This window comes from Sorex araneus, chromosome 5 (assembly GCF_027595985.1).
Source record: "Sorex araneus isolate mSorAra2 chromosome 5, mSorAra2.pri, whole genome shotgun sequence".
Taxonomy (NCBI): Eukaryota; Metazoa; Chordata; class Mammalia; order Eulipotyphla; family Soricidae; genus Sorex; species Sorex araneus.
In genome coordinates, this window is record NC_073306.1 from 100,929,542 (window position 1) to 100,941,976 (window position 12,435).

The 12,435-nt window shown below is 41.1% G+C and overlaps 1 protein-coding gene across 18 annotated transcripts in view; it reads right to left on the minus strand.

The window, feature by feature from the left end:
- ANK3 (ankyrin 3) overlaps positions 1-12,435 on the minus strand; it is a 511,843-nt gene that overhangs the window by 139,038 nt on the left and 360,370 nt on the right. For all 18 annotated transcript variants that reach the window (XM_055137437.1, XM_055137439.1, XM_055137442.1 and 15 more), the window contains 5 exons: positions 11,852-11,950; positions 6,943-7,140; positions 4,960-5,058; positions 4,598-4,696; positions 2,440-2,637 (listed from right to left, as the gene is read on the minus strand). In XM_055137437.1, coding sequence (XP_054993412.1) covers positions 2,440-2,637; positions 4,598-4,696; positions 4,960-5,058; positions 6,943-7,140; positions 11,852-11,950 — 693 coding nt within the window. The remainder of the gene's footprint in view (positions 1-2,439; positions 2,638-4,597; positions 4,697-4,959; positions 5,059-6,942; positions 7,141-11,851; positions 11,951-12,435) is intronic.

Genomic DNA, 12,435 nt, shown 5'->3' on the forward strand with positions numbered 1-12,435 from the left:
CCTAAATTTCACCTCTAAGTAAGAGGATTCAAATTTGGTAATTCCAAATTAAAGGCCACATTATGTCCAAAATATTTAAATTGCTTGTCTTTTGTCAGCATAAAAATATTACTATGATGAAGTGACTCCAATAAATACACGATAGCTGAGAAATGCCTCAATGATATCACTGTGAAGGAAAAGTTAAATGCCAGGAGGTTTGTATATCAAGAACTCCTGGACTTTCTTGCAGTTACGTATTATCTAAAGATTAAGAAACCAACCAGAGATAGCTCAATAGGCTAAGCATATGCTTCACACCCTGGTCCTGGCACTGTTGGGTACCCTGGGAGCAACTCCTAAGACAGAAATTTTAAAAAAGTATATATATGTATATATAAACACATATACATACATATATACACAGGTATCTATACCTATATATCTAGATCTATGTATATATACATAAAATATATATTTATATAGGCCCTACTATTGGGACAATTCAGATTCAGCTGACCCAGACCCTTGCATGCATGTAATAAGAAGGCATATCTTGCATCAATTATGGTTTTTTCACTAAACTCTGGCACCTTTTTTGCCTATAAATAATGAGACTATTGAAAATGAGGATGGAGATGTGAGGAATTTGGGGAAAAGGTCCAAGTATCCTGGAATTGTCAATGTACATGCATAGACTCAATGTAAGTTAACAATCTTTCCATTGTGTTAAATAAAATAAAGTGTTTTGTTTTATTATTAAGTCCTGCCCTTTCTAACTAGCTTAACACTGGGATAGTCAAACTGGAGAGATAATACAGGGGTTAAGGCAACCGTCTCACGTGGCCAATCCTGGTTGCACAAATGGTCCTTTGATCATTACCAGGAGTAAGCCCTGACTACACACTACTGGGTGTGGCTGCAAGCCCAACTCCCTGCTCTCTCAAGAACTGAATAAGTCAGGGAGTGATACTCCACAGTTATATACAGAATGACTAAACACTCCACAAGTTGCAACTTGCTCTGTTCAGCGAATTAATAATGCTGCTCAATGAATATGACAAAACTCCCGTTTTAGTTCTAATTCCTAAACAACAACAACGAAATATCCCCCCCGCCCCAACTACAATTCATACAATTCATAATTAAATTCTAAATTTTTTTGTTTCAGTAGTGCTCAGGGAGATTCCTGGCCGAAGGTTCAGGAGTGACCTCTGGTGTAGCCTGGGGATCATAAACAGTGCTGAGAATTCAAATCAGGGTTAGCAGGATGCAAGACAAGTGGCTTAACCCCCGTATTCTCTCTCCAGCCCCTATTGCACATATGTATATATATATATATATATATATTCTTCAGATATTAAATATTTTAAGTCAGTATGTATAGACACAACATCAGGTTGGCTACTAGAATTCTAGCTTAAATCCATCACCATAGAGGTGAGTGCCTTTTTGGGTGAGGGGAAAGGAAGATAGGGCCCCACCTGACAGTGCTCAAGGATCACTCCCGGTTCTGTGCTCAGGCATCTTTACACAGTGCTGGGTTTGAATTGAGTGGGAGCATGCAAAGCAGGCACCTTAACCCCTGTACTAGCTCTCTGAGCCCCTACTTGACCTCTTTTACCTGATTTATCCACTATCTTTTATTCACATTTTCTCTTTCCCCTAATAACCACTATTTTGTTTTTGTGATCTAAATGTCTGTTTTCATAAAACCTTACATTTTTATTCATTATTTTTATTTTGTCTTTTTGGGTCACACCCAATGATACTCAGGGGTAGCTATTCCTGGCTCTGCACTCAGAAATTACTCCTGGTGGTGTTCAGGGGACCATATGGGATGCCAGGGATTGAACCCGGGTCAGTTACATGCAAGACAAATAAATGCCCTACCCCCTGTACTAACAATCCAGTCCCAAAACCTTACATTTTAATATGAACAGGGTGCCTTCAATTGTAGTTGTTGGGCCAAGGACTGAGCTGGCTAAAGTGTTGCTACTGCTGTCTGACTCTAATGGGCACAAAGCTACACACAACAGGTTACAGGGTTAGACTAGAGGGGTGAACACTTTGTGGTGGTGTGGGTTTTCACACTTATTGTGGCACCAAGCAAGGATCTCTGAAGCACTGGAAATAGCTCTTGGCAAAGTGGGCTGAAGCCAGAAATCAGATACTCGGCTCAAGCCTACAATAGGTGCTTTACCAATAGAGCAAAATCCTGAGCTTTGGCTTCCGTTTTATGACTTAGATGTTAGTCAATTGTATGACAATTATTGTCCAGTCATGTCCATCTTGTGCAGACAAACTGTTCCCAAATCTTTGCCATAATAAAGAACACTAATAAACATCTTGCAATACTGCACTGAAAACATTTTATTTGAGAGGGATTTTTTTATGCCCTCTCACCGAGAAGTGAGATCTCACTGAGTTGTGCATATTTTAAAGAGAGAACAAGCTTACCTTATTGCTCAGGTTCACATTGGCATTTCTGCTGAGGAGCAGTGACACCATGTCCACGTGTCCCTCCTGTGCTGCAAGATGGACAGAAGCAATGCCTTGCCGGGTAACTGCATTTGCATCAGCACCATATTCCAGCAGAGTTGTCGCTATGTCCATCTGGTTCTTTTTGGCAGCGATGTGAAGTGGTGTATAACCATTCTGTCAACACAGATCACCTGGTCACAGGCCTCATTACAAGATAAAAATCCAAACAGTGCATGGCCTGCTTCCCTTTTTTAGAGGTTTTCTTTGATGGCTTAAAAAAACTCATGGTAGAAGTGCCTGCTGGTTTTACAAGAGGAAAACAGAATTCCCTCTTACAGGTAGTTATGTAGTAGGTGATCAATAAATACTCACTTTGTTTAAATTGGTGATGAAAGGAAAGCGAAATAAGTAAATAAGGTCCCACTGAGGAATGTTAAGAGTTATTTTTATTCTACCTTTAAGCTCCCTTTAAACTATATGTTGCTTTTAAGTTAAAATTTAATTTTCACGATAGTCAAGATGGCATAATGAACTCTTATTTGCCCTTTCTGACTTCTCCTCTTACGCAACCAGTTATTCTGTGCTGGATTTCAGCACTTCAGCATATCCCCTAAATAACATTTCTGTTTTACATTACTCTGCCAAAAAAATGCTTTCCCCCAGCATATCCTGATGGATAGCATCTATTGGTTCAAAACTCAAGGATCATGCCTTCATGAGAAGTTTTAACTTCCAGCACATTCATACCCTTTTCCTACTGAGTGGACTCCAATCAAAAGTCCTGGGAATAGTTACTATATTAGATACTTGGTAATATTTATTATTTCTTTCAGTAAAATTAAAAACACAAATTTATTATGTTCTTTCTTTGCATTTCTAGAAGCTCACAATGACTAGTGAACTCTCAGTACTTGAATCAAATGGCTTACCGCCTGTGCTATCACTCCAGCCAACAACACTCTATTCACCTATATTTAAATAACACGAGAGTACTAGAATAGAGAGAGAGAGAGAGAGAGAGAGAGAGAGAGAGAGTGTGTGTGTGTGTGTGTGTGTGTGTGTGTGTCTGTACTTAGCACAGTGGGTAGGGTGTTTGCCTCGCACACCGCTGACCCAGGTTCAATTCCTCCGTCCCTCTCTGAGAGCTCAGCAAGCTACCAAGAGTATCCTGCCTGCCTGGCAAGCTACCCGTGGTGTATTTGATATGCCAAAAACAGTAACAACAAGGATCACAGTAGAGACATTACTGGTGCCCACTCGAGCAAACTGATGAACAATAGGACAATAGTGCCACAGTGCTACAGTATGTGTGTGTTAATGTAACTTTTCTGAGAAATTGTCTAACAAGAAGATTCTCTGGTGTGAGAGAAGGTTTTGCTTTGCATGAAGCTTATGCCAAGCTTTCTGCCTTCATAGACGGTCCCTTGAGCATGTTAGGGGTCATGCCTGAGGACAAACCAGGGCCTGATGTGGCCCAATCCTCCTTTCACCATTCTCCTTGGTAATAACATAAAAGTTTATTAGATAAACTTTTATCTGATAAGCTTAAACTTTTAAATTAGCAAACCTACTTTATTAGGTATAACAAAGAGCTTGAAGACAATGTTCTGCAGTAAGGAAAATCTAACACATTTTATAAGCTTGACAAATTGACATTTTCTGAAGCTGTACTTATGTTTACTATCTAGCTAATGTGTACTTCAACTTCTTTTTTTATTGGTTGGAAGTACACTCGGTGGTGCTCAGGGGTTACTCTTAGCTCTGCATTTGGGATCACTCCTGGCGGGCTTGCAGGACCATATAGGGTGTTGGGGATTGAACTCAGTCAGCCTCATGCAAGGCAAGCACCTTGCCCTCTGTACCGTATCTTTGGCCCTAAAGAACTTCAACTTCTTTTCTCCTCATGCTCCAAGATGTACTGAATTTTCAAATAAGTATTTATTAAGCACCAACCACATTAGCTGACAAAGTAACTTAAGGCACAGATTTCCTAAGAAGCATTTACTTTTTTGATTATAAAATATACTTAAACTAGGATAGTGTCACAGACGAAGGATGCAGTTAAACAACCACCCCCCCCCCACACACACACAGAGCAATAGATACTGCCCATCTGCAAATGAAGTACAAGTACCTTTGCGGCCGCATGAGGTGAGGCTCCTTGGTCCAAAAGCAGAAGGGCCACTTTCTGATTATCATAATGTGCAGCTACATGCAGTGGAGTTAGTCCGCTCTAAAAACATGTGCAGAAACATTAAGCAATGTCAAGACTACGTGAACATTAGAGCCTTAGAGTTTGAAGACAGCATTAAATTAGCTATCCATAGAGTCTAACAAATTCATCACTAATGGGTATCAGCATGGACCTTCATTTTCCTACTTCTCTTTATCCTGTGAAACTTAACTATGTTTAGTTATTAGTTAGGTGGCTATTGGTAATCATTAGTAAGTGCTTATTTTGTACCATGATGGTACTGATGGCTGATAACTGCTTACCTTCCCAGAAGCATCTGGAGATGCACTTTTCTGGAGCAGGAGATTTGCCACCTCAAGTTTTCCATATTTTGCTGCCACATGAAGAGGTGTAAATCCTTTCTGGAAAACAAAAAGAAACAAAAGTAATGAGAAATAAAAATGAGGTGAAATACCAATTTTCTGTAGTTGATGTATTATTTTAATGATTAAAGTTAAGTCTGTATATAAGGATCAAAACTGGGGCCATAGAGATAGTACAGGTGCTTGTCTTTCACACACTTGACTCTGGCTCAAACCTTGGCACTAGACAAGTTCTCTCAAACACTGCCAGAGCTCACTCCTGATCACAGAGCTGAGACTTGACCCTAAGCACTGCTGGTTGCCCCAGTGGCCCATCCTCCCCAAAAGATCAAAGCTGGTAGATAATAGCTTTGTAAACTTTGGTTACAAAGATGAGCAGGACATCTAACGAGTCAGTGATCAATTTCCCCCTAACAACTGAGCCATATATATATGCCACTATTTGGGGGACTAACCAAGCATTTGATGTTGCAGATTTGGATTTGGGGATTATTTGAGGGTCATATGGGGAACTGGTTATAGGGAGGAAGAAAAAGCTACAGGACACCTGGCCTAACCAGATTTGGAGAGCTATGAAAAATCCAGGGCAAATATGCACCTCCCATAATCATGGTACCAGCCTATATTGGTTTTCTTCCCCTTTCCATATTGCACATGGCTATGGATGTTCCAGCCTCAGAAGCAGGGGCCAGAGAATCTCTTACTTTAGCTCTCTGAGGAGAACTCAAGAACCACACATGGTTTAGCCATAAGCGTGCGTGAACTGGATACTCAGAACTAAGTAGTTGCTTTTGGTATCACCTCTGGAGGATGTAGGTTATCAAACAATAAGAAAGCACTTCTAAGTATGGTCCAAGGTAAGTGAGTGACTGGAAGATCATCAGTGCATTTGACCTCACGAGACAATAGCTGACCACAGCCAATGAGCAGCTGATGTGACAGAAAAGCCAGGGGACTTGCATCACCCACGACTGTGTTTTACATAATTGATAAGATCTGGAAACTCAGCTCTGCATCTAAACTACACCACAGAGCATAAGGAGTCTCATAGGGGAAAGTGTGAAGTAGGCATCATCTATCCAGGTATTTTTAAAGTATTTATAAATATTCTTTGAACTGATCATAAATTAATGGTTCTTATTTGTGCCCCAATTATGAGGGTACAACCCAATTCCCAGAAATGCCAGGGACAATCCCAAAAATTTCTAAGAAATGCCAGGGCCAATTCATTGTACTCTTGATATGCTTACATTGCATCCTATGAAAAATGAGCTCTACATTTTATGTTCTTCACCAAAAGGGCAATAGTGTAGGTTAATTTCTAAAGCAGTGGAGTTGAGATTTAAAAACAAAAACAAACAAAATCAAACTACTGTATGAAATAACAAAAAAAGGCAATAAACTAAAATAGTCCAAGAATAACAACTCTGAAACATATCTTTGGTTGTGGAAATATTATACAATTTTTAATCAACTGAGATCTTATAAAGTGGTTTGTATACTTGGCATCAGTAAGATACTCTAAGACTGGAGAGACAGTATTGTGGCTAAGGGACTTGCCAATCAAGGTTCAATTCCTGGTATCACATATGGTTCCCGTGAGCACCACAAGAGTGACCTCTGATTACAGAGCCTGGAGTAACCCACTTGAGCATAGCTGGATGTGATCCAAACGAAACAAAACAAAACCCCAAACAAATTCTAGATACCATTATTCATTGTTCATACTGAGGAATTAATCTTTCCTCCCCATCCCCACCCCCCTACACACATACTCACACTCTAAATTAGCCTACTTCAAACCAGGGCTTTGCAGCCATGTTTAGGACTCCCATAAGATCCCACTTACAAACATTGTGGCCAAGCTTTTGTACCTATTACCATGGTCAGAGAATACCAGGATTCCGAAACACGCTTTTATACCTTTGTTATTATAGATAAAGATGCGCCATGATCCAGCAGGAAAGCAGCCACATCCTCGTGGCCTTCCCGGGCTGAAAGGTGCAATGGGGTGTACCCAGACGTCGTGGCTGAATTTGGAGATGCTCCTTGCTGCAATAACTGCTGGACTATATCTGCCTTCCCCAGTCGGGCAGAAATGTGAAGAGGGGTTTGATCATCCTAAACGACAGGACAGAATGCAAGAATGATGCTGTTACGCAAAGAAGGTGAAAGACAAATATCAGATTACCTAACTCAGGCATGGTGCTCACAGACAATCAGCCCTATCCACTGAAGCAAAGCTCACACTGCTGGCAGAATCGCAGTTACCAAGTGGGCAGGAAAAAATGGGAATAGGACCTTGGACTGTGTTGAAGGGGTACCGGCACACTGCAGGTGGGTCTGTTTCGAGAACACTGCATTCCTAAGATACACGAACATTTACACGCTGCAAACTAACACATTTCCATTTTATTTAAAGGAAAAAATAAAACATGTGGTGGTTATAAGTGACTCAAATACCCTTGGAGTAACACTGTTAGGAGAACGATGAGAGGTATCATTATAAGTTATCCTGACTTTCAGCTGCAGTATTTTATCGATTTTTAACCTCTCAAGATTCCCTTCTTAGAAAGTAAAGTTAAATTTACCAGTTTCAAAGGAGGGGTGGGGGGGAGGGGGGAGGTATACTGTGATTATTGTTGGTGGAATATGTACACTGGTGAAGGGATGGGTGTTCAAGCATTGTATAACTGAGACTTAAACCCAAAAGCTTTGTAACTTTCCACATGGTGATTCAATGAAAGAATAAATTAAAAAAAAAAGATTCCCTTCTTAGGGGGGAGGGAGGGGGGAGGGAGAGGGGAGGGAGGGAGAGAGGGAGGGAGAGAGAGAGGGAGAGAGAGAGAGGGAGAGAGAGAGAGAGAGAGAGGAAACTGGGGACACTGATGGTGGGAAATGGACACTGGTGAAGGACAGGTGTTGGAACATTTCATGATTGAAACCCAATCATCAACAACTTTGTAACTGTGCATCTTATGGTGATTCAATAAAAAAAATTTAATTTAATTAAAAAAAAGAGTTTAGTAAGAGGAGCTGGGGCAATAGCACAGTGGGTAGGGCGTTTGTCTTGCACACACGGCTGACTCAGGTTCAAATCCCAGCATCCCATATGGTCCCCTGAGCACTGCCAGGAGTAATTCCTGAGTGCAGAGCCAGGAGTAACCCCTGAGTATCAACAGGTGTGACTCAAAAAGCAAAAAAAAAAAAAAAGAAAAAAGAAACATAAGAGTTTAGTAAGAGTGAAGAGAATTAAGAAAATTTAGATGGTAAAATATGAGTAGTCCTATAAAATAAAGTGTTTTATCACAAGAAAGGGAATATTGACTTTATATCAGAAAATATTATATTGTAGATACTAGTCCAGTGTCTGCATTAGTAAATAAAAGATTATAATAAAAATCTCTGAATACTAAAAAAAATATTATTTTAGGTGTGAGATAAGAAAATACATTTTTTTTCCATTTTGGGGAGTCATGCGTGGCCATGCTCAGGGCTTATTCCTGGGTCTGTGCTCAGGGGTCACCCCTGGTGGAGCTCAGGGACCATATGGAGTGCCAGGATGGAGCCCAGGTTGGCTGCATGCCAGGCAGGAGTCCTGCCCCAAGGAAGTGGATTTTGATAAAACACAAATACCTGGAGGAATATAATCCTTTCACCGGTTATTATGTATTTAGTATGGAATCAAATTTTTTTTTTTTTGCTCTTGGGTCACACCCAGGGCTCAAACCTGGGTCTGCCACATATGCAAAGCAAGCGCCCTACCTGTTGTGCTATTGCTCCAGCCCCCTGGAATCAATTTTTTTTAACTGTTTTGCCCTTCCAGAGTCAAAAGCAGAGGAAAGCGGGACAACTCAGGGTTGTGCAGGTATGACTGTCCAGAGGCTCTCAGACAAGTGCTTTGATGGTGGCTGAAAGCCGGCCTATCCTCTCTCACCCAGTTCTGCCCTGCGGTCTGGCCAGACCAGCATCTGCTTGGAGTTGACCGGAACTCAACAATATTCTAAGGAAAGAGGTATTTACTACCATCAGCAGCCTTAGGCTCTTAACTTCCAAATTTTCCCCCATGGGTAGATTTCCAGAGAGAAATCCCCAACTAGAACATGAACATTTCAGGAAAAGAGCCTGTGAGACAGCTCAAAGTGAGGCGTGCAGGCTTTGTAGGCTGGCACCCTGGCTTCTGTCCCCAGCACTGCGCAGTTACCTGGGCACCACAGGGGGCAAGCCTCGGGCATCAGGCCAGAAACGGGCCCCCAAACAAATTTCAGGTCAATCTTTATGTAGAGAGAAGCAGAAAGCATATGACACTGCTTTGCGACGGTATGCAGGAAGAGGGTCAAAGGCAGAGCAAGATATCCTTCAAGTTAGTGGGAAGCATGAAAAGAGTTAGTGGAGGTGCCACAGAGAAGGAAAAGAATCTGAACACAAAGGAAAATCCTGGAAAACTCCACTACTGTTATCACTTCCACTAAACACTTATTGAGCAGCTACATGGCCCGGGCTCTGAGAATTCATCAGTAATAATGATATGCCCATGAACTCCAACTATTACTATTCCTACATTTCTTTAAGGAGAGAACTGGAAAAGGAAAAGGAAAGAAACATAGATAGGTGTACCCACTGGTTTCACAGCTATAGTTGCAAACCAAGGCTCACACCCAAACAGTTGGGCGGAGAAATTCAGGATTTTAAAGAGTCTCCTTAGAGAAAGGACAAGTACAAATTCTACCTTCAATGTTGGCTGGTAAAGCCACTTTGGAGCGAGCAAGGTTTCATTATGTAAATTATGTAAATTATGTAAATCATTATGTAAATAGCAGTACTCCTTAATGGAGACTACAACCATGATTGAACATTCTACCCAACCAGTGTAGTAGCTTAGCCAACAGCATCTGGTTCGGGCCGAGCACAGTACCAGCAGCAGCTTGCACTTGGACATGAAGGTTTACTAGACCCCACCAGGTCCACTGGCCCTGCTCCGTCCTCTCTCTCTGCTTGAGCTCTAGAATCAGAGAACTCAGCAACGGTGACAGAGTGTGTTCTGTTCCGATAGGCATGCGCTAGTGACTTTATCAGTCTGTGCTATCTTTTAACTATTTCAAATAAGTGAGCAATGTATTCTCTGATAAAATGTGAATGCCAAAGGAAAGATGTCATTTCTTCCCCGTAAGGAAACTGAATCAAAAGTTTTAAAGGGGGGCTGGAGAGATAGCACAGCGGGTAGGGCGTTTGCCTTGCACGTGGCCGACCCGGGTTCAAATCCCAGCATCCCATATGGTCCCCTGAGCATGGCCAGGGGTGATTCCTGAGTGCAGAGCCAGGAGTAACCCCTGTGCATTGCCAGGTGTGACCCAAAAAGCAAAAAAAAAAAAAAAAGTTTTAAAGGGTCCTGGAAGAGGGTGACATAAACAAAAACTCAAACAATTATGGTCACATTAGATATGGATGAAACTGCAGAGTACAATGGCTTGAAAGTGATAAGAGACTAAATAGATTCTGTACTGAAACTGCTTAAAAAAGAGATCTGCTTTCTCTCCACTTAGCCCAAAACAACCAACTAGATTATGTAAAAAATAGAAATACACCACTTATATGTAGTATTGGGTTAAAATCAAATGGTCATTTATAGTTCTCGAAATGAATTCCCATTTTGAAAACCATACTGACTCCCTCATTCACCTGCACAGTGTGACAGACAAACGGGCTTCTCCTGTTGACTAAGCCCAGACCAAGCATAAAACATACAAATCCATCCCAGACATTCCATGTAAAGGCAGATCCCTGAAGCAAAGGTAGAGTTGCAACCTTTGTGGCTTCCCAAATTGCAGAGAAAGGGGCTGGAGTGATAGTAGAGTGAGTGGGGCATTTGCCTTTTTTCTGGTTATTTTTTGGGGGGGCTTTTTGGATCACACCCAGTGATGCACAGGGGTTACTCCTGGCTCATGCAATCAGGAATTACTCTTGGCAGTGCTTGGGGGACCATATGGGAGGCTGGGAATCGAATCCGGGTCGGTTGTGTGCAAGGCAAATGCCCTACCTGTTGTGCTATTGCTCCAGCCCCAAGGCGTTTGTCTTGCACATAGCCAACCCAGGTTTGATCCCTGGCATCCCATGTGGTCCCCTGAGCACTGTTAGGAGTAATTCCCAAGTGCAGAGGTAGGAGTAACCCCTAAGTGTCTCTGGTTGTGATCCCAAGACAAAACATAAACTATTCAAATTGCAAAGAAAAAGTTAAAAAAGAAACCACTTTTCTCTTGGCTGTGCCAGCTGATATATAAGTCAAAGAGACTTAAACTATGCTTGCAGGCTGGACCTGTTCCATTAGTTTTAGGCATAAGCTCTTCTTCAGAGAGTGAGAAGAACTTTGAACCAAATCTACGTCTAGCTCCTAATCTGTTAAAATGACCTAAGTGCCAAGGATGCAAACTTCTTTCTGGCACAATGTTCTAATATATATATACATATGCATATATATGTATATATATAATGTATGTATGCATATACATACATTATATATACATACATACATACATATATACATATATATGTATGTATGTATATATATATTTGATTCTGTTAAATACTTGAGTTGGATACATGTGCAGGAATGGGACTTTTAAAAAAATATTATGTGGTAAAGAATTTTGTGATTGGAGATGATTTATTACCTTTGAAAGGTTTTCCAGGGAGGGAGCATGCATAGGTTTGAAGGTTTTAAACCTTTGCATATTGTTTTAGCTTAGAAATGCTTGATTTTCAAGCCTAAAAATCAACTCCCCACCCACCCCCCACTCTATCCTCTTCAGTAAAGGATTTTCCATATTGCACAGACCTTAGCTTTAGCTTCCACCTGAGCTCCATCTTGCACCAAATATCGAACAACTTCAGCTTGTCCAGACCGAGCTGCCATGTGTAATGCTGTTTCTCCTCTCTGGAAAATGTAAGCAAAATAAAAACAAAAACAAACAAAAACGGCAGATCAGAAGAACAGTGGCACGCTTCATTTGCATAAAATTTATCACATAGGGATTTTTCACTGTTGGCGATGCAGCAAGATAGTCCTTACTGAAACTAATTTAGACAGACGTGAGGAGAGAAAATGAGAAGTACGCGTTCAAGGAGAACACAGGCTTCTCCAGAGTGCAGAGAGATAGGCAAAGAGAGCATGACAAGCAAGAGAGATGTGTTCAAAGGAGAACATAGGCTGAAGAACAAGCCATCACAAAGTTGTTTTATTATTTTTAAGTTGCAAGCACTTTTTAACTGTAGGAAGGAGAAAAAAATTAAATACCTAAGAATCATATAGGAACCTGTCCCATGATGGAAAGACTTTTGTTCCCTGGGGGAGCTATATTACTAGCAGGGTCAGGGATATGACTCAGTTATCTCCAAGGTGACTTTTCCCTAGGGTTATTG